Source organism: Trichomycterus rosablanca, chromosome 1, assembly GCF_030014385.1.
Source record: "Trichomycterus rosablanca isolate fTriRos1 chromosome 1, fTriRos1.hap1, whole genome shotgun sequence".
NCBI classification, from domain to species: Eukaryota; Metazoa; Chordata; class Actinopteri; order Siluriformes; family Trichomycteridae; genus Trichomycterus; species Trichomycterus rosablanca.
In genome coordinates, this window is record NC_085988.1 from 48321067 (window position 1) to 48348695 (window position 27629).

The 27629-nt window shown below is 41.5% G+C and overlaps 1 protein-coding gene across 1 annotated transcript; it reads left to right on the forward strand.

Annotated features, from left to right (window-relative positions):
* Nucleotides 1-27583, forward strand: cat (catalase). The gene is made up of 13 exons (XM_062993691.1): nt 1-129; nt 4322-4493; nt 4597-4707; nt 5047-5177; nt 6488-6592; nt 7091-7216; nt 7289-7480; nt 8579-8731; nt 22316-22454; nt 23669-23799; nt 25595-25702; nt 25782-25865; nt 25950-27583. Exons 1-13 carry the CDS (start codon nt 64-66, stop codon nt 26007-26009), a joined length of 1578 nt encoding a protein of 525 aa, XP_062849761.1. The 5' UTR covers nt 1-63; the 3' UTR covers nt 26010-27583.
* Nucleotides 27584-27629: the final 46 nt, after the last annotated feature.

Genomic DNA, 27629 nt, shown 5'->3' on the forward strand with positions numbered 1-27629 from the left:
CTGTCAGTGTTAACGCGTCTTCTCTGTACTGGTTAACCTGTGCTGTGTGAAGCTGCAAGAAGAATGGCTGACAGTAGAGAAAAAGCTGTGGATCAGATGAAATTATGGAAGGAAGGCAGAGGAGCTCAGGTTTGCACTGGGAATTATTCTTCTTGGAAATGTCAATGTTTTGGCCACTCGGTGTAGCTGTTGTGCGCACCTGCTAGCTGCCAAACATAATTGGGGCAGAGGTTAGGAAAAAATAGCGGCTCTTATTGTCATTAAACGTGCATATTTTTATGCATTATTATTCTTTTTTTGTTTAGACATTTTAAAAGCCGTTTAGTTGTAAGTACTTAGTTTGGGGGTGCAAGTAGCGAGCTGACTTTCACGTTAGCAAGGCTAGCATGTGCTAAAGCTACTTTAGTTAAGTGTCAATGTAAACGCTTTCTATTTGCACGAACTTTAAACATAGCAAAACTGGCGTCGTTCAGATTATATAAAAGCTAAGTAGCATTACGAAGCACATTGTTTGCAGGGACGACAGGTCCAAAGTACAAAATCCAGTTCTCGGGTTGTGTCCTAATTTCCACTCACTCTAGCGCACCAAAAAGAACGTAGTTGCCCTAATTGTGCAGTTACTGTTTGGAAGTGCTATGTAGTATGTGTGATTTGGGACGCAAACCGAGCATCACCTGTTCCATTCTGCACACGTGATTGGCTCGCCTGGTGTGTTTTAAGATAACCAATCAGAAGCTGGGATTATCGAGGTCCGTGTTATTTGTCCGTCTGAGTTAGTTGAATGCCCAAGTTATGCAACCAAGGGCGATGACCGATTGATGGTCAAAGTTCCAAAATCAGAGACCATTTTTATGGAGATTATATAATTGCCGTAATTAATCTTGTAAATATAGTACACAAAGGTGCACAAATAGGTTTTATGTTTTTAAATATTTTTAAATAAGCCCATATACATAGCTTATATAAATAGCCCATATAAAGCCCAAATATGCTAATAATAAAATAACAGGAATAGGATTCGGTCCACTAATTTATAACATTACATGAAATTTTAATTGGTCATTTTCTCATTTGATCTATAAAAGCTATGCATTAAGTTCTATCAAAAGAAAGGCACATTTACTACCATTTAAACAAGTATTTACACCTATTGTAATAGACTGGTTTAAATCATAGAGAAGCACAAATCTAAAACCCCAAATCAGAAACAGTTGGGATGGTTTGAAAAATGCAAATAAAAAACGCAGGGCGTCTTACATTTATTTTGACTTTATTTCATTGCAGGCAGTATGAACCCAAGATGGGCGGCAGGGTGGCTTGGTGGGTAGCACTGTCGCCTCACAGCAAGAAGGTCCTGGGTTCGATCCCCAGGTGGGACGGTCCGGGTCCTTTCTGTGCGGAGTTTGCATGTTCTCCCCGTGTCCGCGTGGGTTTCCTCCGGGTGCTCCGGTTTCCTCCCACAGTCCGAAAACATGCCACCAGGCTAATTGAAAACACTGAATTGTCTTATAGAAAGCTAGGCGCTAGATGCACAAACCAATGCATTGTAGTGTCGGTCCCAAGCCCGGATAAAATAGGGAGGGTTGTGTCGGGAAGGGCATCCGGCGTAAAAATTGTGCCAAATCAATGCGGATCATGATCAGCCGAGAGCCGACCCTGCAACCGAACGGGACAAAGGCCGAGGAAGAAGAAGAGTATGAACCCAAGATATTTCATGTTTTGTCTGCTCAACTTTTATTTGTTTTATTTATTTATAAACATCCATTCCTGCATTTCAGCCCTGCAACACATTTAAAATAAATTTTGTCCCATTCTTCCTGCAAACACTACCTAAATTGTGCAATTGTATGGGTTTGTTACTGTATATTTCGTTTTAAAATTCGTTATTTCCTCTATTGCAGGCAGGCCAGTCCAGTACCCATTCCCTTTTTTTCCTCAGCCATGCCTTTGTAATATGTGCATCATGTGGTTTGGCATTGTCTTTTTTTTAATGCATTTTCTCCCCATTTTCCTCCCGATTTAGCGCACTGCTGCACCGCTGCTACCAGAGATACCAGATTGCATCCGAGGAGAGCATGTCGCTGTACACGCCTCTTCCGACACGTGTACAGCCCTCCTCTTCTCACCCCTGCTTTCTGCACAGGCGTCTCTTCCGCCAGTCAGGGTCCTTACACAGCGTATGAAGACCCACCCACCCACACATAGTTCGGCCCCACCCTGGAGATACGGTGGCCAATTAGTATCTGCTGCAGACACTGCCAATTATGCCCGCCAGATGGCGCCCAGCCGACCGGCGGCAACACTGAGGAGTTCAGAAACTCGGTGCTGGAATATCCCGCTGCACCACCTGGGCGCCCGGTTTGGCATTGTCTTAATAATAAAAATAGTACATTCATTTCATAGAGCGCTTTCCAGAATACTCAGACGCTTTACAAAAGATGCAAGTCGGCACGGTGGCTAAGTGGGTAGCACTATTGCCTCACAGCAAGAAGGTCCTGGGTTCGATTCCAAGGTGGGGCGATCCGGTCCTTTCTGTGTGAAGCGTGGTCCTTCCCGTGCCTGCATGGGTTTCCTCCGAGAGCTCAGGTTTCCTCCCACAGTCCAAAGATGTGCAAGTGAGGTGAATTGGAGATACAAAATTGTCCATGACTGTGTTTGAGATTAAAACTTGTGAACTGATGAACCTTGTGCAATGACTAACTGAAGTTCCTGTCACGAATGTAACCAAACTGTGTAAAACATTACGTTAAAATCCTAATAAATAAATAAATAAATAAAATAAACAAAAGATACAGTATCAGAAACACAACACTAAACTGTAACAATAAATTATCTTGTTAAAAATTTATGGAACGTCTCTGGAAACGATATCATCTTGAAGGTTGCACTGTAGAGTGAGGAAAATATGCAAGTTCTTTCTAATCTTTCTTTGCCAAAATTTCTTCGTCAATAATTTTCTCACATTTGTTGACGACATACCTTTTGCAGATACTGCTTTTATACTAAATCAATCACTTGTTGACATCACCTGTTTGAAATCACATAATTGTTTAGTTTTTTATTTTATTACTAGCCTGAAATTGCTCCTGTTTTGAAGTGTTGCTGGTCTGGAATGCAGAAATGGGTATATATTAACAAATAAAATTAAGTTGACCAGACAAAACATGAAAAAAATCTGTCTGCAATAAAAGAATAGTCAGGGTAAATGTAAGGAACACTGCTTTCTATTTGCTTTTCCATACTGTCACAACTTTGTAATGAATTAAGATTGTAAAAAAAACCTTTTGAAGGCTGAACATGCATCAAAGCTCAGTTAAATCTTTGAGGGCAGTGATAGCTCAATGGTTAAGGTACTGGACTAGCAATCAGAAGATTGCCGGTTCAAGCCCCACAACCGCCAAGTTGCCACTGTGGCCCCTGAGCAAGGCCCTTAACCCTCAATTGCTCAAAATCCCAATTCAGTCGTAACTAAGTTGCTTTGGATAAAAGCGTCTGCTGAATGCCAAAAATGCTGAAAATGTAAATACCTATAAAACTAGTCACACTGCCCAGATCTGGACATCCTTCTAAGGGTAGTATCAAACTAGTGACTTTAATGAAATTGGTTTGAATGGCTGCTTTGACAAGAGCAGATTTCCACCTAATGTGACAGATCTTGAAAATTTAAGTAACTGTGTCAGTGTGGCCAGCAAAGATCTAAATAATGGGGATACATACTGTATTTTAAGTAGTAGATTTTTTTTTTTTTTTTCTTTGTTGAAAAAATAAAAAGTCTAATATTAAAGTGGCAGTTGCTTGTCCAATATATTTATGTTTGTGGTAAGTTGTGGTTTGTGTGGTTAGGACCACATTAACCAAGCCTGTGTAACACTATTGAAGAATTGGATGTGGTTTGGCCTGTTGCTAGAAACACTACAGTACTACTGGGTTAGACCCTCTTATGCACATATAATAGTTTAATTTTTGTGGCATGGATTTCATGAAGTGAATTTCCAGTTGTACATAAGCAATCTGTAGTCCCCTGTTTATGCAACAGACCATGTGCTTGTTGCAGGTGAAGTAGAGATAAATCACACCAAACTACATTTTCACTATTCAACTGTACAGATTCTATAAGCCTGTTTCTACTGTAACCTTAGATTCCTGTTCTAGGCTCACAGCTTTAAAAACCTTATGTGCCACAAGGTTCAGTCTAGCCATTCTTCTCATTAACAAAGTGTACATGGAATTTGACAGGGATTGTACACATTTTTACAAAAGACTGGGTTTGTTAAAGCTGGTTTACCTTTTCCACTGAAGCTTTTTTTTTTTTCTATTTTAGCGACCTGATGCTTTGACTACGGGAGCTGGCGTTCCAGTAGGTGACAAACTAAACGTTGAGACGGCGGGGCCACGAGGGCCTCTGCTGGTGCAGGATGTCGTCTTCACTGATGAGATGGCTCATTTCGACCGTGAGCGCATTCCTGAGAGGGTGGTGCATGCCAAAGGAGCAGGTCTGTCTAAATCTAAAAACGCACATCCAGTTATTAGGAAGGACATTTCACTTGTAGAAAAGTTTTGGAACTTCAGGTGGACACTCTTCTACACGCTCTACAGGTGCATTTGGCTATTTTGAGGTGACCCATGATATCAGGCAGTTCTGTAAGGCCAAGGTGTTTGAGCATGTTGGCAAGACAACACCCATTGCTGTGCGGTTTTCTACTGTGGGTAAGACAAATATCCTCTCTTCACAAATTTCACCTTAATAGACTAGTAATTATGCAGTAAACTTTAATTACTGTTGCATAAGTTTGATAAGTAACAGTGACCTGCAGGACTTTTGACTGTATATACTGACTGGTAGAATGATAGTGCTAAACTGATCTCTTGCCACTTTAAAATGGAGCCAGAGCTTGTGTAGAGTCTTAAGGAACACACTATGGTAAATTATTCTGTTTTGATAGAGGCTTTCTCCCACCATTTCCCTTGACAAAATCACATTACCCCACAGATACTGGCAGCTAATTATGTTGCTGTCTGTCTGTGTGCGCGTGTGTGTGTTTCTAGCTGGCGAGTCAGGTTCCGCTGATACAGTGCGGGATCCCAGAGGTTTTGCAGTGAAGTTCTACACTGAAGAGGGCAACTGGGACCTGACGGGCAATAACACGCCCATCTTCTTTATCAGGGATGCAATGCTGGTGAGAGACATCCCAATATATCCATACAAGAATTTTAGCTCAATGTTTGAGTAAGCAACAAATTTTGGAAGGAGGGGAAGCCTCCCAAATATTGTTAATTTAGCTTTTTGCTTGTCTTTTATGAGCACTTGTGCACTGTGAGTAGTTTGGTGATGCTATTTTCTTCGATCCCAGGCTTCAGTGATTTGCAATACATTCTAAATTATTGGCATTGTTATTTGGTGTTAAAGTGAAAAAACAAATATGTCTATCTTAAACTGCTTATTATATACAATGGCTTTTCTATTTTGACTGAGTAAATAGTGTGACGTTTGGAACCCAGCCTTGTCAGCTCATACTGTAGGTGGCAGCAGTGTCATATGTATTCTGTATGGAAATAACATGAGGGACTAGACTCAAAGTTTTTGTTGAATTTTGTAATTTATATTTAAGTAAAAAGGTACAAATACACAATACTCATGTTTTTCCCCTCATTAAGTTTGTAGTTTTTGAATATACGTTCTGCAATTAATGCTGTGATTATTTCATTTCTTGTCTAAATTCGAACTTTTTTTAAACAAACAGATCACCCATAGCATTAAAATAATCTACCTAATATGCCGTCATAACAGGTCTAGTCCGACAGTAAGTGGAGTTCAACCACTTATCTAACAGAGTTTTGTGGTATATGGTGCCAGGACATTACCAGCAAGTCTTAACCTTGTGTAAATTGTAAGGTGGATCGTTCCTACAGTGCCCCCCCGATGCCATCTCTTTCATGTGTAAAAAATGATCTTGAGGGCAAGCTGTAGCCTAGTGGTTAAGGTACTGGGTTAGTAATCAAAAGGTTGCTGGTTCAAGCCCCACCACTGCCAGGTTGCTGCTGTTGGGCCCTTCAGCAAGGCCCTTAACCCACAAGTGCTCAGACTGTATACTGTAACTAATGTAAGTCTGCTAAAATGCCTAAAATGTAAATGGAGAAAGCAGGATTTGCCGGCTTAGTTGACCTTTTACCATTGCTCCACTGTTGCCTAAAAAACACAGACAAAAGTGTAATTTAAACAAGTCCGTCTATCATTTTTTTTTATTTATTCATTTACTTATTTTTCAAAGACCAGCGTCTCACTATAATCTCAATATATTAAATAATTTTTACTTGTATATCTCCCTGTTTCTTTATGCACTATTTTGTTGTTAATACAGTTCTCATTTTTATTTTTTATTCTAGTTCTTTAATGTCACATTGTCTGCACTAGGCCAGTACTGTTTTAGAGACTCTGACAATCTGCTTTAATCTTTTTGTATGATCCCTGTGTGTTGTACATGTCTAGTTTCCATCATTCATCCACTCTCAGAAGAGAAATCCTCAGACTCACCTGAAGGATCCTGACATGGTGTGGGACTTCTGGAGCCTGCGACCAGAGTCTCTGCATCAGGTATGTAGGATCTTTTTTCATAGGTAATATTTACTTGCTTGGTATATAATGATGAGGCCCAGGGGCTGAAGCACTGTTCTAAAGATGATGCATCTCATGTCAAGCATGCCTAACACACTTATATATAATATATACTAGATATTATATACTCAATATACTAGAGGGGTACTTGTGAGAATGGCTACTTTACCAACTTCCAGGTCTTGACAACGCAGACAAATTTTGATTTATAATGTCCTGGTATTTCATGGAGTCTATGATGCGATATACCCTAACACGGATTCCAGATATTTGAGGTGGTTAGATGACAGAAAATACTTTTTCCTTGCAAGCATTCCATCCAAATAATCTATTGGCATGGAGGTGATGTAGTTTTGGAGACTTGATAAAGTACACTTGGTATTAAATGTTATTTCAGGATAAAACTGAAGTGTGTACTCTTATTTAGACAAATAGTCTGTCATTTGATCATTTGCTCTTCCTGCTTTTTTCCTGCAGGTATCTTTCCTCTTCAGTGATCGTGGAACACCCGATGGATATCGCCATATGAATGGCTACGGATCCCACACCTTCAAACTAATCAACTCTGAGGGCAACCCTGTCTACTGCAAGTTCCACTACAAGGTTTGTGTGTACTAGATTAAGCGATAGTCTGCCTGTTTTTATTTATGTGTAACAAAGCACTCTCTCTGCCAGACTGATCAGGGTATTAAGAATCTGACTGTGGATGTAGCCGATCGTTTGGCATCCACTGACCCTGACTATGCCATCAGTGACCTGTACAATTCCATTGCCAATGGAAACTTCCCTTCCTGGACGTTCTACATCCAAGTCATGACGTTTGAGCAGGCAGAGAAGTACCCATGGAATCCATTCGACCTGACCAAGGTGATGAAAAAACAATAATTCATCTAATTCTAGTTCATCAATAAAACATCTAACTCCTTAGCCTAAACTCATTTTTCTCTGACCAGCTGTGCTAGTGCTTACTTATTACTGTTTTGGTATACACATATGATATATAACAGTTACACCACAATAATATAATCAGATTTTGTCTGGTGCTTTACGCCAGGATGCCAGTCCATGGCAGGGCCTTGGCCACACCCCTTTCTGCATTCAGAAACGATTGAATGCAGATGCCTGACCCGCCGATAGCAATGTTAGGGATTCCAGCCCGGCAGTAGTGGGCTAGAGTAGTTGAGTAATTGTTTCTGAAGTACTTTTGAGCCCATGTGGCTATATTTATCGTTTTAGCTTGACCATTTCTACTGTAATACTGGCTCCAAGGTCAGGCACATTAAACAGTAATTTCAGGCCTTGCTCTACACATACTGAGATTTCTCCAAAATTAACAAATCCTTTACAATATTATGTATGGTAGATGGTAAAATACCAACATTATTTCCATTCCTCCTTTAGGAAAGGTTTATTTTGAACTGAACTCATAAAGTAATGAGTCAAAACTCTTACTTGCAAAGACTGGGTATAAAAGGAGGATTCATCAAAGGCTCAATCATGATTTTCTCACCTCACTAATTCATCTGCTTATTGTGAATATTTCAAAACATTATAATTTCAATATTCTATAAACTTTTTCATCTTAATTTGCCTTCGTTTCAACTTTTTTGGAGTGGCATAACATTTTCAATTTGTTTATATTTACAAATTATATTAAAGGTGATTAGTGAAGACATTGGAAATCTTTTCTTTCTACTTTCTAGTCAGTTAAATAAAGAAAGAAAATTAACAAATCACTGATTCTTTTTAATGCTTTCTATTAAATCTCCCAACTTTTTTGGAAATGAGCTTTGTATATGCTTTCCAGACAGGTATGTATACACATTGCCCCGGCCCTGCTTTGGATTTACTACTACCGTTGCATTATTAAATGTTGCTTACTGAAAATTCTACAGATATCTATTACACTAGAAATCATCTTGATCAGGAATTAATCATGCATTGTCGACTCTGCTCTTATCTCAGGTGTGGTCTCATAAGGACTACCCCCTGATCCCAGTGGGTCGCATGGTGTTGAACCGAAACCCTGTCAACTATTTTGCTGAAGTGGAGCAACTGGCTTTTGACCCCAGCAACATGCCACCAGGCGTTGAGCCAAGCCCTGACAAGATGCTGCAGGTAAAACCTTTGCAGACATACTCTTTCTCTCGCTCTACTTTTCATGTATAAAAAAATCAGAATGGCCGTGCAGAGGTTTCCCAGTGTAAACATGTAGTGCCTGGTAAAATTGTAATAGTCTTGGTTGTTGTCAGGTAGAATTTTTCAATCACTGACACTGCAATATGGAAAAAAACACAGAGTAAAAAGGGACATGAGGTATGTAAGTATGAGGTGGCTGTTTTTCTACTTCATTTTAGGGATTTAATTCATTTTATTTGGCCACAATATGTATTTGAATGCACCTCTGTTGAGAGAGGCTGATTTTAAAAATTAGTATGTTTGGTTCAGAAACCATTGCAATTACATCCTTTGATTTAAAGGGGGAGACAAAATGTCACTTGAAGTTTGATTTAATACTATACATAAGGCCTAATTGACAATAATAGACTAATAGAATATTTTTCAAAAAATATTTGAAAATTTAATGAGATGTGCACGTTAAACAAGAGCATATGGATAGTAGGGGTAAGACTGCTTTGTGTTTGTATGTGTTATATCTAAGAAAAGAACAGTGCTTTTTATGTATTAGGAGATAATGGCATAAAAAAAAAAACAGAATTCATTTCGTGTTTTGTTCAGACTGACCATATGAAACTGTTTGAGTTTGATGCCTTTTAATTAGAAAGTTACCAATAAATACAAATCAGAATCTTCAAAATTGGAGCTGGGGGTAGCAGAGATAAAGATGCTGAGATTCTCATTGGGAGTGATAATGTTAAGGATGTTTTTGAGATAAAGTTAGGGAGGTGAGATTGAGATGATCTGTCAGAAAAAGGGTGCTGAGGACTGAGTTATCAGACAGGTGGAGGAGAAAAAGGTCAAAGAGGAGATTTATGTATGCGGAGAGGGAGCACATGCAGGTTATTGGTGTGACCGTAGGGCTGTCGCGGTGAAAGAATTTCCCCTTGCGATATTCAGCCTGTCTCAATATCGCGGTATGCGGTAATATCGCCATTTTTGAAAATTACTTAATTTATCTGGATTTTAGAGCTATATAAACAAGCTTTATTGTTAGGCTATGATTCGGTATATTATTGCTTTATATTGACAAAGATGAGACAGCTTTAAGACCAATGAAATGCGTGTTTATTGTTAAATACAGAACAGAGCAGGGATGCGCATCTTTTCTCTATTAAAAAAGGTTTAAATTAAGCTTCTAGCCTAGGCTAGATATACACTGTGAAACGAAAAAAAAGTGTTTAAAAAAAAAAGTTAATAAAGTCTGTAAGAGTTTAAACCTGCGTTATCATGCGCGCTAGAAGAACCCCTCGGTACTAAAACTCTCTCTGATGGGGCTCGTTACACTAATACACGTGTACTGTACCTGCATGCGACTTTACAATGCGACAAACTATCTATTTAGTAGGTATAATTAACATAACAATATATACTACATTTCAAGTTATTATTCGTTTCAATACATTTTTATTCAACAAAAAAATACATTTAAATTATTCCAGCAAGCCAGCAAGAGAATATTTGCAGGCTGCAATTCCATATTAACTGTCATTAAGTGTTTTAGTACGCCAAGGCTGTTTGAATATAGTCTAAATTACAAGTATTTATTGAGTGTGAACTCAATTTAATCATTAATAAACTTGCCTACAATTTCTGTTGCGATTGTTTACATTTTAAAATACAAAGCCTGACACTCAGCAGCAACGCATGCGAACAGGTTGCGGGAAAATGTCGCTCTTAGCTCATTTTCATTATGAATTGATTTAACATTTATTACGCCCAAATGTAAGCGTATAAAACAAGATGGACCCTGCAACAATAATAAAAAAAAAAAGAGTAGAAAGAAAGAAAAAGCGTGAACACCGCAGTGTTGCGGTTGCTTGGCATGCCCTGCGGTTGGCTGGTCTATACCGCGATATTTCAAAATTGCGGTTAGCGCGACAGCCCTATGTGACCGAGAAGGATGTTCAGGACTGCACAAAACTGAGTTATGTTTCGTATCTCCTGACCGCCAGGGCGGTACTTACGTAGTGGATAATCCCGCGCGTGCGCGCTCAGATCGAGATATTTGTGTACCAAATTAGTCACACGTGACCCCTGCAGTGATGTCACCCATGGTATATGCACCTGTGACCACTGCAAAACTTCCTCTTTTCTCGTCTCGCCTCTTGATCGAAGGAACAGCCCGGTGACACATTGTCAGAGCTACGAATTATTCGTCCTCTACGGGCTGGGATTACCACAGCGGGATCTAGCAGTCCATTCACCTGGAGTGCACTCGGTGTGAGAATGAGCTAGAGAAGCCGTGTTTGTTACTGGATAACAGTCTGCGTGGAACTCAGGTAAGTGACTGCGGAGTTAGCTCGCTCTAACCTAGAGTTTTCACTCGGTTTTGAGTGGAGCATGCTGCTCAAAGTTATAACTCCGAGCGCTAACAGCGCATCTCTCTTCACCTAGAGTTTACTCATTTGCTTTAACGTGTGCTTTCTCTAAATCGCTTTTCATCTAGAGCTCTGTACTCGATGTGAAGTTGTTACTCTTTCGTTACAGCGAGTGGATTATTTTTAATCGCTAGCCCTACCAGCACAGCTCTTTTACCTAGAGTTTCACACTCGGTGTTAGGTGAAGCTGACGGCTCGTAATAATATAGCGGCAGCATCATTCAGCGTGTGTACCGTGGTGGCACACCGCTTTCACCTCGAGTTGTACTCGGTGCAGTTTTTTACTCCTTTTGGCACTATTCGATACTAGGAGTGAAGCAGCGATATCAACAATGCAGAGCCGTCATGTTTTAAAACGGTTATAACCAGTGCTTTGCTGCCTTGGAGTCTTACGACGGGCATGACCAATGCCCTTCATGTCTTGGGTTGGATCACCTTCGTGAAGCCTTGGTGAACCCGTGCATGGATTGTGCGATTATTCCATTAGACCGCCGCCGAGAACGGCTAGCGGGGCTAGAGATTGGGTGCGAGGCTGCGTTACCAGCGCCTCAGTGCGGCACGAGCAATACTGCAAAGGGCCTATGCAGAAGAAAAAGAGACGGTCCATGGCGCTGTCGGAACGCATGGGCTCGTTCTCCGATGAGTTGTCACAGTTGAAGTCGTTATTTATGGAGCTTAGTGACAAACTAGATGCTCGTAGTATTCCAGAGCCTGGGTTAAAGTTACCTAAGGATCCTGATGGTGCCTCAGAAAAAGCGGATGACGCACTTTCTACAGTAGCATCAAATGGTGAATTCTTTCAGGAATTTCTGCAGCCGGGGAGTTCCCCGCCGACTGCTTCAGCACGGTCGGGGTCTCTCTCTGCTTCGCACTCGCGGAACTCCGAAGCCAGTGCTCCGACGACCACACCTGCGCACGCTGCTCAGGTGCACAGTGCCTTAAAGTTGGCCTTAGCCAAACTGGGACTTGATGCCCCAACTCCAACAGCCCCAAAAACTAGTAAGTTCTTTACGCGGGCTGTACCACCCGATAGCTTCTCTGTTCCTGCCGGAGAAGATTTTACTGCTGAATTCACAGCTGGGTTCCACACTAGTAACCAGCGTTTGCGAGCAAGTGCCGCAGAGCTGGCACTAGCATCCATGGCAGATGCTGCTTCCATGGGACTGAGCCAGATGCCAGCGGTGGACGCTTGTGTGGCGTCTAAAGTGGTGTCTGCTGATGAAGCTTTACGCCCAGACCCACGTTGTCCCAGTGCTGAGTGTAGACGCACTGATGGGTTATTATCTAAGGCACATGACACTGCCACTAGGATGGCGAAAATAGTCAACTCTCTCTCTCTTCTACTTCTGGCCTTGCAGTCTTCTCTACAAGGTACATACTTGCGGGGCTCAGTGCCACAGTCAAGACCTAAGGTGCAGAATGTGCCACGCCAGACAAAGCCATCTGTTTGTGGGACCAGGTCAACGCCGCGCCACCCCTATTCTAAGGGGAGTGCCGCCCATAACCGCCGTTGACGGGCTTCAGCCGGTGGAGGAACCGCTGAAGGCCTAGCGCATGACATGTTGAAGTATGGTTACAGATCAGTGGGTTCTCAGAGTCATGTCATCAGGTTACAGACTGCAGTTCCATCACCGGCCACCCCTCAGTTCCTCGCCAAGGGCAACTTCAGTGGCAAACAAAGTTCATGCCTCCACTCTCTCTCAGGAAGTTTGTTCCCTCCTGAGGAGAGGAGCAATAGAGGTTGTAGACCCTCATGTTCAACCAGTGGGCTTCTATTCGACATATTTTGTCGTTCCAAAGAAGGACGGAGGCTTCTGACCAATTCTGGACCTCCGTCGGTTGAATTCTTACCTGAAGATTCTTCCCTTTCGAATGCTACACACAGCGACTGTTCTTCGCAGTGTACAAAAATGCGAATGGTTCACCCTAGTAGACTTATGCGATGCGTATTTCCACGTTCCAATAGCACCAGAACACAGGCGGTTCCTGCGGTTTGCATTTCAAGGCAGGGTGTTCCAGTTCAAAGTTCTACCCTTCGGGTTATCTCTGGCACCAAGAACATTTTCCAAGTGCATGCAAGCAGCTCTGGCACCCCTCATGGAGCAAGGATTAAAAATCCTCCCTTATCTAGACGATTGGCTTGTGTGTGCCCCCTCCAGAGCGCCGGCACTCGTGGACACACAGTGGCTGCTGAGTCACATCCAGGCGCTTGGCCTGACAGTAAGATGGGAGAAGAGCATCCTCCTCCCAGTCCAGAAAATCCAGTTTATTGGCATGGTGCTAGATTCCCTGTCAATGACAGCCTCGCTTCCCAGAACCCGCGCACGAGCAATTTTGTCTCATGTGTGCCGCCTGAAACTCAGCATTAGAGTTCCGTTTGTATAGCTACTGCGTCTCCAGGGCCTCCTTATGGCAGCTGCACAGGTTGTTACGTTGGGGAAACTCCACATGAGGCCTTTTCAGATATGGCTCACTTCTCTCAAACTGGATCCTGTACGTCACAGACGTGTGTTGGTCCGCATTTCAGAAGAGTGTCTGACAGCTCTCGAACCATGGCGCTCTCAAAAGTTCATCTTGTCAGGGGTGATCATGGGGCAAATACCCACACGCAGGGAAGTGGTGACGACAGATGCGTCAGCTTCTGGCTGGGGGGCCGTGTGGAAGCACAGGTGGGTTCAGGGCACTTAGTCAGCAGGCCAAGCTCAGGAACACATCAATTTTCAAGAACTATGTGCAGTGAAACTTGCCTTGGAATTCTTTCTTCCAAGTTTGCAGGGCAGGCATGTGTTGGTACGCACAGACAACCTAAGCACGGTTTATCACATAAACCATTATGGTGGCACCAGGTCCCGGATGCTCTTAAATCTGGCAAAGAAGCTGTGGACATGGGCGCATCCGAAGTTCCTCTCTCTGCAGGCTGTTCACCTGGCAGGGACGGCCAATGGGACAGCGGACGCTCTCTCAAGGCAGTCTCTGAGCCCCAGTCATTGGAGACTTCACCCGGAGGTAGTTCATCTAATATGGGAGAAGTTCGGCCAGGCACGGGTGGATCTGTTCGCTTCATCGGACACAACTCATTGTCCACTATGGTTCTCGGAACACCAGTGGGACAGCCCACTCGGCCAGGATGCGTTAGCCCACGACTGGCCGAGAGAATTGCTGTTTGCGTCCCCTCCACTTCCTCTCCTGCCCGCACTGCTGGGCAGGGTTCAGGAGGAGGGCCACAAGGTTCTTCTGGTGGCCCCACGATGGCCAAGACAGCCGTGGTTTCCTTGGATACTGTCTTTACTTCGGGGTGCTCCATGGAAGCTCCCCCTAAGAAAGGACCTCCTCTCACAGCTGAAAGGTCAAGTGTGGCATCCACGACCAGAATTTCTCCAGCTTTGGTTGTGGCCCTTAGGGCCAACAATGAACTCTCCTCGTGTCTTCCTGGGGTGCAAAACACTATCCTAAATGCTAGGGCTGCATCTACTCGAGCTTTGTATGATGGTAGATGGCAGTCTTTTGTGAACGGGTGCACGGAACAGTTGGTTGATCCTCTCTCCTGTTTGGTGGAAACAGTACTCTTCTTTTTGCAAGCGTTGCTGGACTCTGGTAGATCTGTGTCCACTCTGAAAGTCTGCGAGGCTGCGCTATCGAGCCGATTGACCCTGAATAACGGTTCATCTCTGGGTTCACACAAGCTTGTTGTGGCCTTCTTAAAAGGTGCAAGGAGGCTTACACTCCCCCCCGTGTGATTCGTCCACCACCCTGGGACCTTCCCTTGGTGCTGGAATATGTTTGCAGTGCTCAGTTTGAGCCTCTGGACCAGGTTGGTCTCAAGTGGTTGTCCTTAAAATCAGCGTTTTTGCTGGCTATTGTTTCGGCGAAGCGTGTTTGCGAGTTGCATGCGCTTTCGGTTAGTCCTGAGTGTCTCAGGTGGGGCCTGGATGGGGCATCCGTTACCCTGAGACCAAACCCAGCTTTTCTTCCGAAAATTCTCAGGTCAGAATTTATCAACCAGTCTATTAGTCTGGTGTCGTATAGCGATCAGTCCGACCCCAGGCATCAGCTCTTGTGCCCTGTCAGAGCATTGAGATGCTATGTATCTGCTACTGCGTCCATACGGAAGATAGATCAGCTCTTCATTGGTTTCTCGGACGCTAAGCGTGGTCATCGCCTTTCTAAGCAGTGAGTTTCTCGCTGGCTGGCGGAGGTCATTGGGATGGCCTACACGGCATCCAACCGTCCCTTACCCGCATGGTCATTTGGTCACTCTGTCAGAAGAGTTTCTACATCTTGGGCCGCTTTAAGAGGGTTCCCCATTGCGGAGGTTTGTGAGGCCGCCACTTGGTCTTCGCCATGTACTTTTTCACGTTTTTACAATGTGAATGTTGCAGCCTCATCTAGCCTGGCACCGGCTGTCCTGTTCCTTCCCACGAGTAGATGTTGTAGAAGTACTCCTCGTGACGGCGTGGGCATAAGTCATCCACTACGTAAGTACCGCCCTGGCAGTCAGGAGATACGAAACATAACGCTAGTTACGAATGTAACTGTGGTTATGTGAGTAGTGGATGACCGCCAGGGTTCCTGGTCACTCAGAGTATGCGAGACGTTCCAGGTTCCTGAGGAAGTTTTGCAGTGGTCACAGGTGCATATACCATGGGTGACATCACTGCAGGGGTCACGTGTGACTAATTTGGTACACAAATATCTCGATCTGAGCGCGCACGCGCGGCATTATCCACTACGTAAGTACCGCCCTGGCGGTCATCCACTACTCACATAACCACAGTTACATTCGTAACTAGCGACAATTTATCCGCTTTGGCAAGCCCTAATGGGAAGGCTAGGAGAAGTAATAATATTGAACTTCTACAAAAAATCTTTAGACAGAGTCTTAGCTTAACTTTATGATTCTTTAGTTGTTATGAATCATCACCAACTAAAGTACTTTTGAGACTACAAAAAAGAACAACTTTTTCTGTTTTTTATGGCTAGTTTTACTTCCAACAGTTTTAAAAAAAGTGGTTACACAGACCCAGGTAAAAGATGAACAAGGAGTATTACTCTTTCTGTTCATCCTTTAATCTCTCCTTTCTATTACATCACACACACCCATTCTGCTAGATCAATACTGTTATTCACGTCACTACGCCATCTATGAATTGCGACGGTTGGCTGCACAGATTGTTAGCTTTCTTCAATGCTCTCTGTTTCATGTTGCTTATAGCAGACTAGCCCATGATAATGCAATCCACATCCTGATTGTCAATCCATCTTACTTTTGCAATCCATCCTTCCACAAGTCCAATGCATATTTTAGGACTTAATATGGTTTAGTAGCTCCTTTTCTGTTCTGGAATCATCTTCCTTCATTGTAAGCAGATGCATTTGTTCTCAAAAGCCTGAATGCGTCTTTCATTCATTTTTATCAGTGCCCAGGTTTCACATCCATATGTGGCTGCTGGCCAGACGTACTTTGGTAGTGGTATTTATTGACTTGGTTTTTTTCATATCCGTGGTAATTTTACTATCACTGCTATGTTCATTGCCGTTTTTGACTTTACTTGCCAGCACATTCTGCTGTATTTAATACTCTGAACAAATACTGGAGATTATGGTGGAGGGTAGAATCATTTTTGTTTTTCTGCATTTATCAGCAAGTTGTATTCCTTCGCCACATTCTGGATACAACACACCTGCTTCTGTTGCTTTTCTGGTAATGTGCCCAGTAATATAATGTCATCAGCATACTTGAGATTGCTAAAGGTCTTTCCACCAATTCTGAAACCTCTGGCAAGTCCCTTTTCAGCTGCTGTTTGTTGGCTACTTATACTGCAACTACTTAGCAACTCCTGCTGACTAAACTACTGAACTGTATAATGTCAACTGGCAAAAGCAAATTGGATTACCTGAACTTCCCTTGGATTGCTCTTTCCCTGTGTTTTTCACTTGTACACATCTTGTGAGTAAGTCTCCTCTTTCTCTATGAGCTATAGGCTTTTAAGGTTTATTGTTACTTAAGTATTTTCAACTGCCAAACTGCTAAGTACTGGCTTCAGCTGGATTGTGGTTGGCAAACTAACACGGTTTCTAATTTTGCTGAGCATGATAAATGTGGGTGCAGTGAGTAGCACTGTCGCCTCACAGCAAGAAGGTCCTGGGTTCGATTCCTAGGTGGAGCGGTTTGGGTCCTTTCTATGTGGAATATCCTCTGAGTGCTCTGGTTTCCTCCCACAGTCCATAGATATCAAGTCAGGTTAACTGGGGCTAAAAAAAAAGGCCCCCTAGGTGTGTTTGTGTGTGCGCTGTGATGGATTGGCGACCTCTTCAGGGTGTTTTTAGCCTTTCAGACGGTGAATTTTACCCGTAATGGGACTCTAAATAGGATAAAGCGGTGGTAAAACAGACAATGAATAAATGAATGTTAAGTATGGATGAAAGGATGTACATCCTAAGTTTCTACTGGGTGGTATTATTCCTGCTTAGACATTGTGCCACTCTGAAGCCCCCCCCTTTCCCAGCTAAATCAGACTGTTGATAAATTGTGTTTTGCACTGTTGTTCACTCACAAAGAAAGCTGCATTGCTCAATGCAGACATTAGGGATAAAGACTTTCTCTGTGAAATGTGGCAACAGCCAAATAGCTATTTGGACTTGAACACACACTCTCATCCAGGCTTCAAGGACTTCAAGGGTCCTAGGGTGGAGGTCTTGCTCCAGTTTTATTTTAGCATGTTTAAGTTTTTATTTGAACATGTATGTCATTGCACAGTTTCAACAAGAGCACGAAGTTCGCAGCTTCCTTAATCAAATGCTATAAAAATACAAAGATTGAAATTCCAGTCTAACTGGTGTCTACCACCTTGAAGGCAAATCTTTTGAGTACTTGGCCATTAAACTTGGTTGAAATATTACAGTTTTTATTATATTGAGTTGCCGACCACCTTACTAAGGCTTACTGATTTTTCTGAGTTTAATTCACTCTTTACCATTGCTTTTTCTATTTGGTCTAAAATGTTGCTTGTTTTCACACTTACATGAATGGGTACATATTAAATACTATCAGTATTACTGGTCTGGACCACCTTTGTGCTTCTTTCTGCTGTACTAAATTAGCAATATTAATGCTACTTTCTTATACCCTGAATCTTTTTGCCCCTCAGATAATTAGACATGCCCCATCCACCCATTAACATTCCCTCCATACCTCCATAGCATGTTAGACACTGGCATTTGAACTATATGTTCACTGGGCCAGAGAGAAAAAGGACCATTCTGATTTTAAAGCCAGGTTTTTCAGACAACAGCACAAATCCACTTCACGTCAGTTCCACTTAATGGTCTCTGCTGTGTGTATTAGAGCATTTGTTTTTGCTGACAAAGGTAAATACCTTTTCTTTTTACTGGCTATTACAGAAGTGTTTCCTTTTAGTAAACATTTCCTTACTTAATACAAAAAGACAACTGTCCAGAACACAAATTCACAAATTCATTTTGAATAAGGACATCTGCTAAACACTCTAAATTGTATTCATGGGAGAATGTAACTATTTAATGAAAAAAGATAAACACTTTATCCACAATTATGTCTTTTTCTGTAGAATTTACTGGTTAGTGTTACTTCCTCTGCTTTGTGGTGTAGTGTTTTTTCAGAGAGCTCACATTGCATAAAACCACAGGTTCATAGGTATTTATCAAAATCGATTCAGACTAACCTGACGGCTCAGAGGTGGGGGAAAAAGAATCACCTGATTTGAAGTTGCTAAATCATTGTTCTGTCATTATTATCATTATATTGATTTATCAGCTATTAAAGAGCACATTGACTTCAGGGCAAAATAAGCAAAGGAAAAACAGCATCAGCAGTTTGGAACTGAGTGCATGTCAGTGAACCTCAACTTTGACCAAACAGTTGCTGTACAGAATAGGAAACATTTGTGGTAACAGCCACCTACAGAGACTGAAAATGTTACCATGAGAATTTGTTCTTGGGCCAATTGTATTTGTAATGTATATGCTTCCATTAGAACATTTTAGTTCATTTTTATGCAGATGACACTCAGATATTTGTATGCAAAACATACAGACACCAGTAGATTAGCCAGTCTAACTGATTATCTCTTGTTCTCATTTAACATATAAAAAGCTAAGACAGAAATTCTTATGAACATATCAGCAGGTTAGCCCCAGCCTGCAGGTTGCTCTGGTTTTATTAGCTAGTAATGTTAAGCTTCATCTCAGAAATTTGAGTATTATTTTTGACTTTTTATTTTTGACACTTCAAGAAACATTTTTAAACATTGCCAAAATAAGACCTGTATTGTCTTTTTTAGACACGAGGAAAAATTATGCATTATTATTATTACTGTCTGAGCTGATATTTGTATATTTCAGAAGCTTTACACCGATACACAAGATATTGTTGAAATTATTGATGTGACACCACTTGACTAAGTTGCAGTGTGTGTGTGGGAGGGTATGGGGGAGGGGACAAAGTATTGCTTGCAAAGAATCCCTACATTACAGTAGTAGCATTTCCCATGTTAAGTGGGCAATACCCAACAAAGAACATTGATGTCCATGAGTGGCACAGTCAAAATAATTTTGACTGGTGAAGAACGAAACAATAGGGGATAAACATGTATGTGCTTTTGGGGTTTTTGGTCCTTACTATAAATGAGTTGCAGCTTAAAAAATTTAAGTGTTTGAGGTGCACATTGCTAGACTTCTGATTTTACAACTTATATTAAATGTTATCTTAAACGATTTTCAGCCTAAATTCTCCATAAGGTGTTGTTGTTTAATGATTTTAATGCCTTTAAGAGGAAATGTTTTGTACTATTGTAAAAAATAAAAAAATAACGATGTTGGAGACGTCAAGGAGAGCGCTACGCATCGGCCACTGTTGTCACCAGATGAGCCTTTTGTGGTGTTGGTGTTACAGTGTGGCCAGGTGTCTAGTCAATACAGAACTGCCCTACACTTGAATAACACAGCCCATACTACTTGAATAACATCATTAATCCAGTCATTGTGCCTCTGGAGACTGGGGTACCTCAAATGGAGTGGCCTGCACTTTCTCCAGACCTGAATCCCATAGAAAACCTATGGGATCAGCTGAGTCGCCATGTAGAGGCTCGTAACGCTGTACCCCAGAACCTCAATGACCTGAGGGCCGCCCTTCAGGAAGAGTGGGATGCCATGCCTCAGCAGACAATAAGTCGTGAACAGCATGAGACGTCGTTGTCAAGCTGTAATTGATGCTCAAGGGCACATGACAAGTTATTGACACATTGACATTTTTTGTTGGGGTATACCCACCACTGTTGTTGGCTTTTGTTTCAATAAATTGTTTGAGATCACCATTGCATGCTTCTACTTAAATGACCTACTTTCATGATATCACTGTAGTATATACAGTGTATCACAAAAGTAAGTACACCCCTCACATTTCTGCAAATATTTTATTATATCTTTTCATGGGACAACACTATAGACATGAAACTTGGATATAACTTAGAGTAGTCAGTGTACAGCTTGTATAGCAGTGTAGATTTACTGTCTTCTGAAAATAACTCAACACACAGCCATTAATGTCTAAATAGCTGGCAACATAAGTGAGTACACCCCACAGTGAACATGTCCAAATTGTGCCCAAATGTGTCGTTGTCCCTCCCTGGTGTCATGTGTCAAGGTACCAGGTGTAAATGGGGAGCAGGGCTGTTAAATTTGGTGTTTTGGGTACAATTCTCTCATACTGGCCACTGGATATTCAACATGGCACCTCATGGCAAAGAACTCTCTGAGGATGTGAGAAATAGAATTGTTGCTCTCCACAAAGATGGCCTGGGCTATAAGAAGATTGCTAACACCCTGAAACTGAGCTACAGCATGGTGGCCAAGGTCATACAGCGGTTTTCCAGGACAGGTTCCACTCGGAACCGGCTTCGCCAGGGTCGACCAAAGAAGTTGAGTCCACGTGTTCGGTGTCATATCCAGAGGTTGGCTTTAAAAAATAGACACATGAGTGCTGCCAGCATTGCTGCAGAGGTTGAAGACGTGGGAGGTCAGCCGGTCAGTGCTCAGACCATACGCCGCACACTGCATCAACTCGGTCTGCATGGTCGTCATCCCAGAAGGAAGCTGACGCACAAGAAAGCCCGCAAACAGTTTGCTGAAGACAAGCAGTCCAAGAACATGGATTACTGAAATGCCCTGTGGTCTGACGAGAACAAGATAAACTTGTTTGGCTCAGATGGTGTCCAGCATGTGTGGCGGCGCCCTGGTGAGAAGTACCAAGACAACTGTATCTTGCCTACAGTCAAGCATGGTGGTGGTAGCATCATGGTCTTGGGCTGCATGAGTGTTGCTGGCACTGGGGAGCTGCAGTTCATTGAGGGAAACATGAATTCCAACATGTACTGTGACATTCTGAAACAGAGCATGATCCCCTCCCTTCGAAAACTGGGCCTCATGGCAGTTTTCCAACAGGATAACGACCCCAAACACAACCTCCAAGATGACAACTGCCTTGCTGAGGAAGCTGAAGGTAAAGGTGATGGACTAAACCCAAATTGAGCACCTGTGGCGCATCCTCAAGTGGAAGGTGGAGGAGTTCAAGGTGTCTAACATCCACCAGCTCCGTGATGTCATCATGGAGGAGTGGAAGAGGATTCCAGTAGCAACCTGTGCAGCTCTGGTGAATTCCATGCCCAGGAGGGTTAAGGCAGTGCTGGATAATAATGGTGGTCACACAAAATATTGACACTTTGGGCACAATTTGGACATGTTCACTGTGGGGTGTACTTACTTATGTTGCCAGCCATTTAGACATTAATGGCTGTGTGTTGAGTTATTTTCAGAAGACAGTAAATCTACACTGCTATACAAGTTGTACACTGACTACTCCAAGTTATATCCAAGTTTCATGTCTATAGTGTTGTCCCATGAAAAGATATAATAAAATATTTACAGAAATGTGAGGGGTGTACTCACTTTTGTGATACACTGTATATAGTTAAATAAAACTTTGGTCTTCTATGCATGAAATGTCCAAAAGAACCCAAAATTCCTTTGTTTGTATCTTCCAGTTTTGTCACTAACTAGCTGTCCTTTTTGCAGCACTAATGTGTAGTGTCTTATCTGACATTCTGCACAGGGTCGTCTCTTTTCTTACCCTGACACCCACCGTCATCGACTTGGAGCCAATTACCTCCAGCTGCCTGTTAATTGCCCTTACCGTGCCCGTGTGGCCAACTATCAAAGAGATGGGCCCATGTGTGTGTCTGACAATCAAGGTAAGAAGTTTTATTTCTACACATCAACATGCACACTCAGATTATCAGATTATTCAGTTTATCAGATTTACAGTCTGAGCAAAATAATATGCCTGTTTTGTTCATTTGATTTACACACCTACAATTATAAAACTCATTGGCTTTTCTGGTTTGTTTTTCTTGCAAAAAATTTCCCACAGGTCTAGAGCCATGTCATGCTGGCTTATTTTATTATAAATATTATATATATATATATACATATATAATTTATTTATTTATTTATTTTATTTTTTTATGCGTTTTTTTTTTCCCCCTCTCCCATTTTCTCCCAATTTATTGTAGTCAATTTGTCTTCCGCTGCTGGGGATCCCCGATATTTTATTTTTTTTGCAGTTGAGGAGGGAATATTTCTGCCTCCTCTGACCCACGCGCAGCCCTTAACGGATCCCTTAGACACCTCTATCCGCCAATAAGGGTCCTTACACAGCGTTTGAGGACCCCGCCCACATATTCCGGTCATCCCTTCCTGCAGGCACTGCCAATTATGCTCTCTAGGTTGCACCCAGCCGACCGGTGGCAAGGCCATGTTTTGAACCGAGGAGTTCAGAATCTCAGCACTGGTGTGCTAGCGGAATATCCCGCTGCGCCACCTGGCCAATATATTTTATTTTATCGTAAGTGATATATTTTTGTTGTGAGCATTACACAAAGTTTTTCCCCTGCTGTTTCCGTGTTCAGGGCTTGCCACAACGGATCAATCTGGTCCTCATAACTTAAATGGCACAGGTTTACACCGAACACCCTTCCTGGTGTCACCTTCGTGTGGCTTGGCTATATGACCATTCCCACCACCATTCCATAATAATTTAGTTTTACCTTATTTTAACTGTGCACAATTGTACACATGCAATTTTTATTGTGGGATCTTAGTAACCCAGGGCCTCACACTTCCAGTGCCTGTATATGCCTTAATTTACTCTTTATGAGTAACTATTCATTTCGATGTCTTTGTCAGAACAGCTCACATGCTTATAAATGATTCTAGTCATTCTGTGAATATTTTACATTCTTTTTCACCCTACAGTACCGTTTTCATATTAGTATGAGCTACTTTCGAATCCTCCAGACAAGAGCACAGCAAATAGTTTAAAATCAAATATGTTTGTGAATGACTCACTATCTGGCTGAAAGTAAGGTCTGTCATGTTGAAGACTAAATTCTTTAAACTCCTGAAGGAGGAGCTCCCAACTACTTCCCTAACAGCTTCAGTGCCCCAGAAACTCTGCCACGTTTTATGGAGTCCAAGTTTAAAGTGTCTTCTGATGTTGGGCGCTACAACAGCTCAGACGATGATAATGTGACTCAGGTAGGAGTCCATATACAGTTAGATAAACACTATACACCCTGGTTAAAATTGCAGTTTTTAAATATATTTTCACCTTTTTATTTGACATATCTGTACAAATCATTTAGAGGGGAAAAAATTAAATGTGGTTGTATAAGTGTGTCTTACAGTTGATGTGACCAGAATGAACCAGTCACATTCAAACTCACGTTAAACAGTAATCAGTACCAGCCGTCAGTCAAAGTAATTCTAATTAACCCCATATAAACTTCCACGGGTAAACAGTGTACACATACCCAGCCATCCACATTTACTTCTGTGTGCTCATTGCAGGGTTGATGCACTGTGTGATACATTCACCTGTCCACCAGCACATCAAACCTGTTTGTGTGTGTCACAGGCAAGTCAAATTGCCCATGCTAACTCATCAGCAGTATTACAGTTAGCTGCAATCTGAGCCACGATAGCACTTCTGTTGGTCTTTACCAGACTTCATATCATTCATGTCTTCTGGCATCAATGAGTCTTTCAACACCATGTTTGTGGTTTGCCCTTTCTCGGACCACTGTCTGTGGGCACTCACCATGGCTGCCTGTGAGCAGTCACTGATGTTTGAGATATTTTAACTAAGTAATCTGGCTATACCAATTTGGGTGTCATTCAGAGTCAAACTTTATAACAATAACAATAATTAAAACAAAATAGAAATCTTAATTAGCTATATCCTATAACTCACAAACAACTCACTTTAAATTATGTGCAGCATAACCTCCTTACATTAAGAAAAGTGCAAAACCACATAAGTTCTTTACAGGTTTCTTAAAGGGAACACGAGTCTGTTTACTGTTTTCACCATATAAGTGAGTCTGTATCAGTATCTACACTGGGGGACATTGAGTAAGCAGTCTGCTCAGCTTTGATTTTGTCCTCTTATGACTGGGGGGTGGATGGAGGTCTTAAGATCTGCTTCTAACAATATGGACTACAATTCCCATGCTCCCACGGAGTGTCACGTGACTATCACATGTCCCCGGTCAGCCAATCCTGATCGTGCTCATCGGCTCCGGAGTTTTGATTCATTTCAGCTGTGTTCGATTCAGTGAATCTTAATTAAACTCTTCTGTTTATGTCTCGTTTTGCCGATCGTGTTTGCGGTCCTTATTTCTGAATCTAACCGTTAGCGTGTATAATCCTTGTTGTCTTCCGTTTACTGTTTTACTTTATCCTCTGGCTTTGTACACTGTTTTTGCCTTTTTGATATTAAACCTTATTTGATTTATATTCCGCGAGCGTCTGGTCAGTTTCTGCCTCGTGACGTTAGTATTTTAATTCAAATATAAAGTATGTAAACAATCGCGATTGTCACATTTCTAACATCGGGAGAAAACGGTCACTCAAATTAACCGAATTAATCGTGAAAATCGCCCAGCCCTATCTCCCTGTGTCTGTGTGGGTTTCCTCCGGGAGCTCCGGTTTCCTCCCACAGTCCAAAGACATGCAGGTGAGGTGAATTGGAGATTGTTCATGACTGTGTTCGACATTAAACTTGTGAACTGATGAATTACCTGTCCTTTCATGAATGTAAGTGTGTAAAACATGCCATTATAAATCCTAAAAAATAAATAAATATATTGTCTTAGGCATGCAGGGGAGCTACCTATAAACTTATTTATTCTACATGTGTGAGGTGACTTAATCTACAGATTATTGTACCATGTACCATGGATTACAATTCTTATTCTTAGGCCAGTTGATTTTGTAGATTTGTGATAGGTGAATGCCACTTTTTAACCATTTATTGTTTGTTTTCCTGTAGGTTCGCACTTTCTTCACTGAAGTGTTGAACGAGGCTGAACGTGAGCGCCTGTGCCAGAATATGGCCGGCCATCTGAAGGGAGCACAGCTCTTCATTCAAAAACGCATGGTAACGTCATTTCTAAGCATCATTGTTTATCTCTAATTTATTCAGGATGATTCGAGTCTGAATTTCTCTCACCCTACAGGTGCAGCGTCTTATGGAGGTGCATCAGGATTATGGCTCCCGCGTTCAAGCACTGCTTGACAGGTACAATGCAGAGGGCAAAAAGGTAAGGCTTTATGCCAAAACTACAAATCAATTTATTATAGTTATATATAAATATTTATATCTTTCTTTTTTGTCTCTTGTTTAGAACTCTGTGCATGTGTATACACAAGGTGGTGCATCTGCCCTGGCTGCCTCTAAGATGTAATGAACAAGGGCGTGTTGATTCTCTTTCACTGAATTTAACACTCATGCTGTTGGAGGACTGCTTTGCTCATGAATGCTTTATAGTTTCAATCCATCTAGGAAAAGCTATTAATTGAACATGATCTGAAGTTAGTAGTCCTGTTCTGTTAATTGTTTTGAAGAAATGCTAACAAAATTCTTAGACAATTAAATAATCTGTGAAACATAAAACTTAAACCTTCTATTTTTTTGCATACAGTAATTTACACAGCACTTTTAATAGTTTTACCTTAATGACTGGGTGCTAAACACTCAGCCCAGTATTTTGCAGGTTTGGAACACCAAACACTAATACAGCTTATATCTGCATAATCACCCTTAAACTTAAACAATTTGGTAAATTCCTCTTAAGTAAACAGACTTTCTGAGGTTTTGTAATTGTAGTTGTAAAAGCTTTTTGCTATAATTAAAATTTCATAATTGCGGCCACTCAGGTGGCGCAGTGGTAAAAACACACACTGGAACCAGAGCTGGGATCTCGAATACATCTCAGCTCTGCCTGCCGGCTAAGGCCGAGCGGCCACATGAACAACGATTGGCCTGTTGTTCAGATATGGGCGGGACTAAGCCGGATGGGGTCTCTCTCTCATGACTGGTGCGATTGCGACCTCACTTGTCATGCTAAATGGCTTCAAGTCTTTATACAAAATGTAATACAGAACAAAAAGATCATTACAAACACAAACTGCAGTATTTAAGTCATTAGAACAGTGAATATAAAAAAGTCTACACACCCTTGTAAAAATGCCAGGTTTTTTTCATGTGAAAAATCAGTAACCTCAGGTTTATTTCCCACTTTAATGTGACCTATATTATGTACAATTTAATTAAAAAGCAAACTGAAATTATAAACGGGGATGTGGCTGTGTTCAGAATGAACATTTAAACTCAAGTTTCAATTAAACTAACTTTGATGAACCCCATATAAAGTTCAGCTGTTTAAATTAAGGATTTTCCCATTTAATTAACAACAGAAGCAAAAGCCATGGTCTACAAAGAGCTTACAAGGAATCTCACAGAACACTGTGGTCATCAACAAGTAGATAAAATAAAGCACAACTATGACATTACCAAGAACCATCTGTGCAATAGCAGATGTTAAAACGTTTGAATAAGCTTCGCATAATTATGGTTTAGAGACCATGTAAGTTTGGCTTTAGCTGGACATTCCCTAAATGCATGCATGTAGTTACATCAAGCTGTAGTACTCAACAATAACCAAATTATCCATTAATTATTGATTTTTTTTTTGTTTTTATTTTGAATAATCAGAAGAAAATGAGACGTACATATTGTTGGTGTGTATTGTTTAAGAATTAATAACAGCTGGCAGTGTGATTGTGCCTTAGCAAAGTTGAATGTTTTATGGATTAACATGCTGTATTTACTTTAATTCTTGAGTTATATGCTTTTAATAAACACCAAATTGTTTAATTTGTCCAGTTTATTACTGCATATAAGTGACTAAAAATAAATGTTTGTTTTGCTGACAGAACTCTGTTCTTTAACTCTATTAAATAAATCATAATGATTTAACCTGTGGTTATTTTATTTCAATTCAGTAAAACCGGTTAAACTTTTT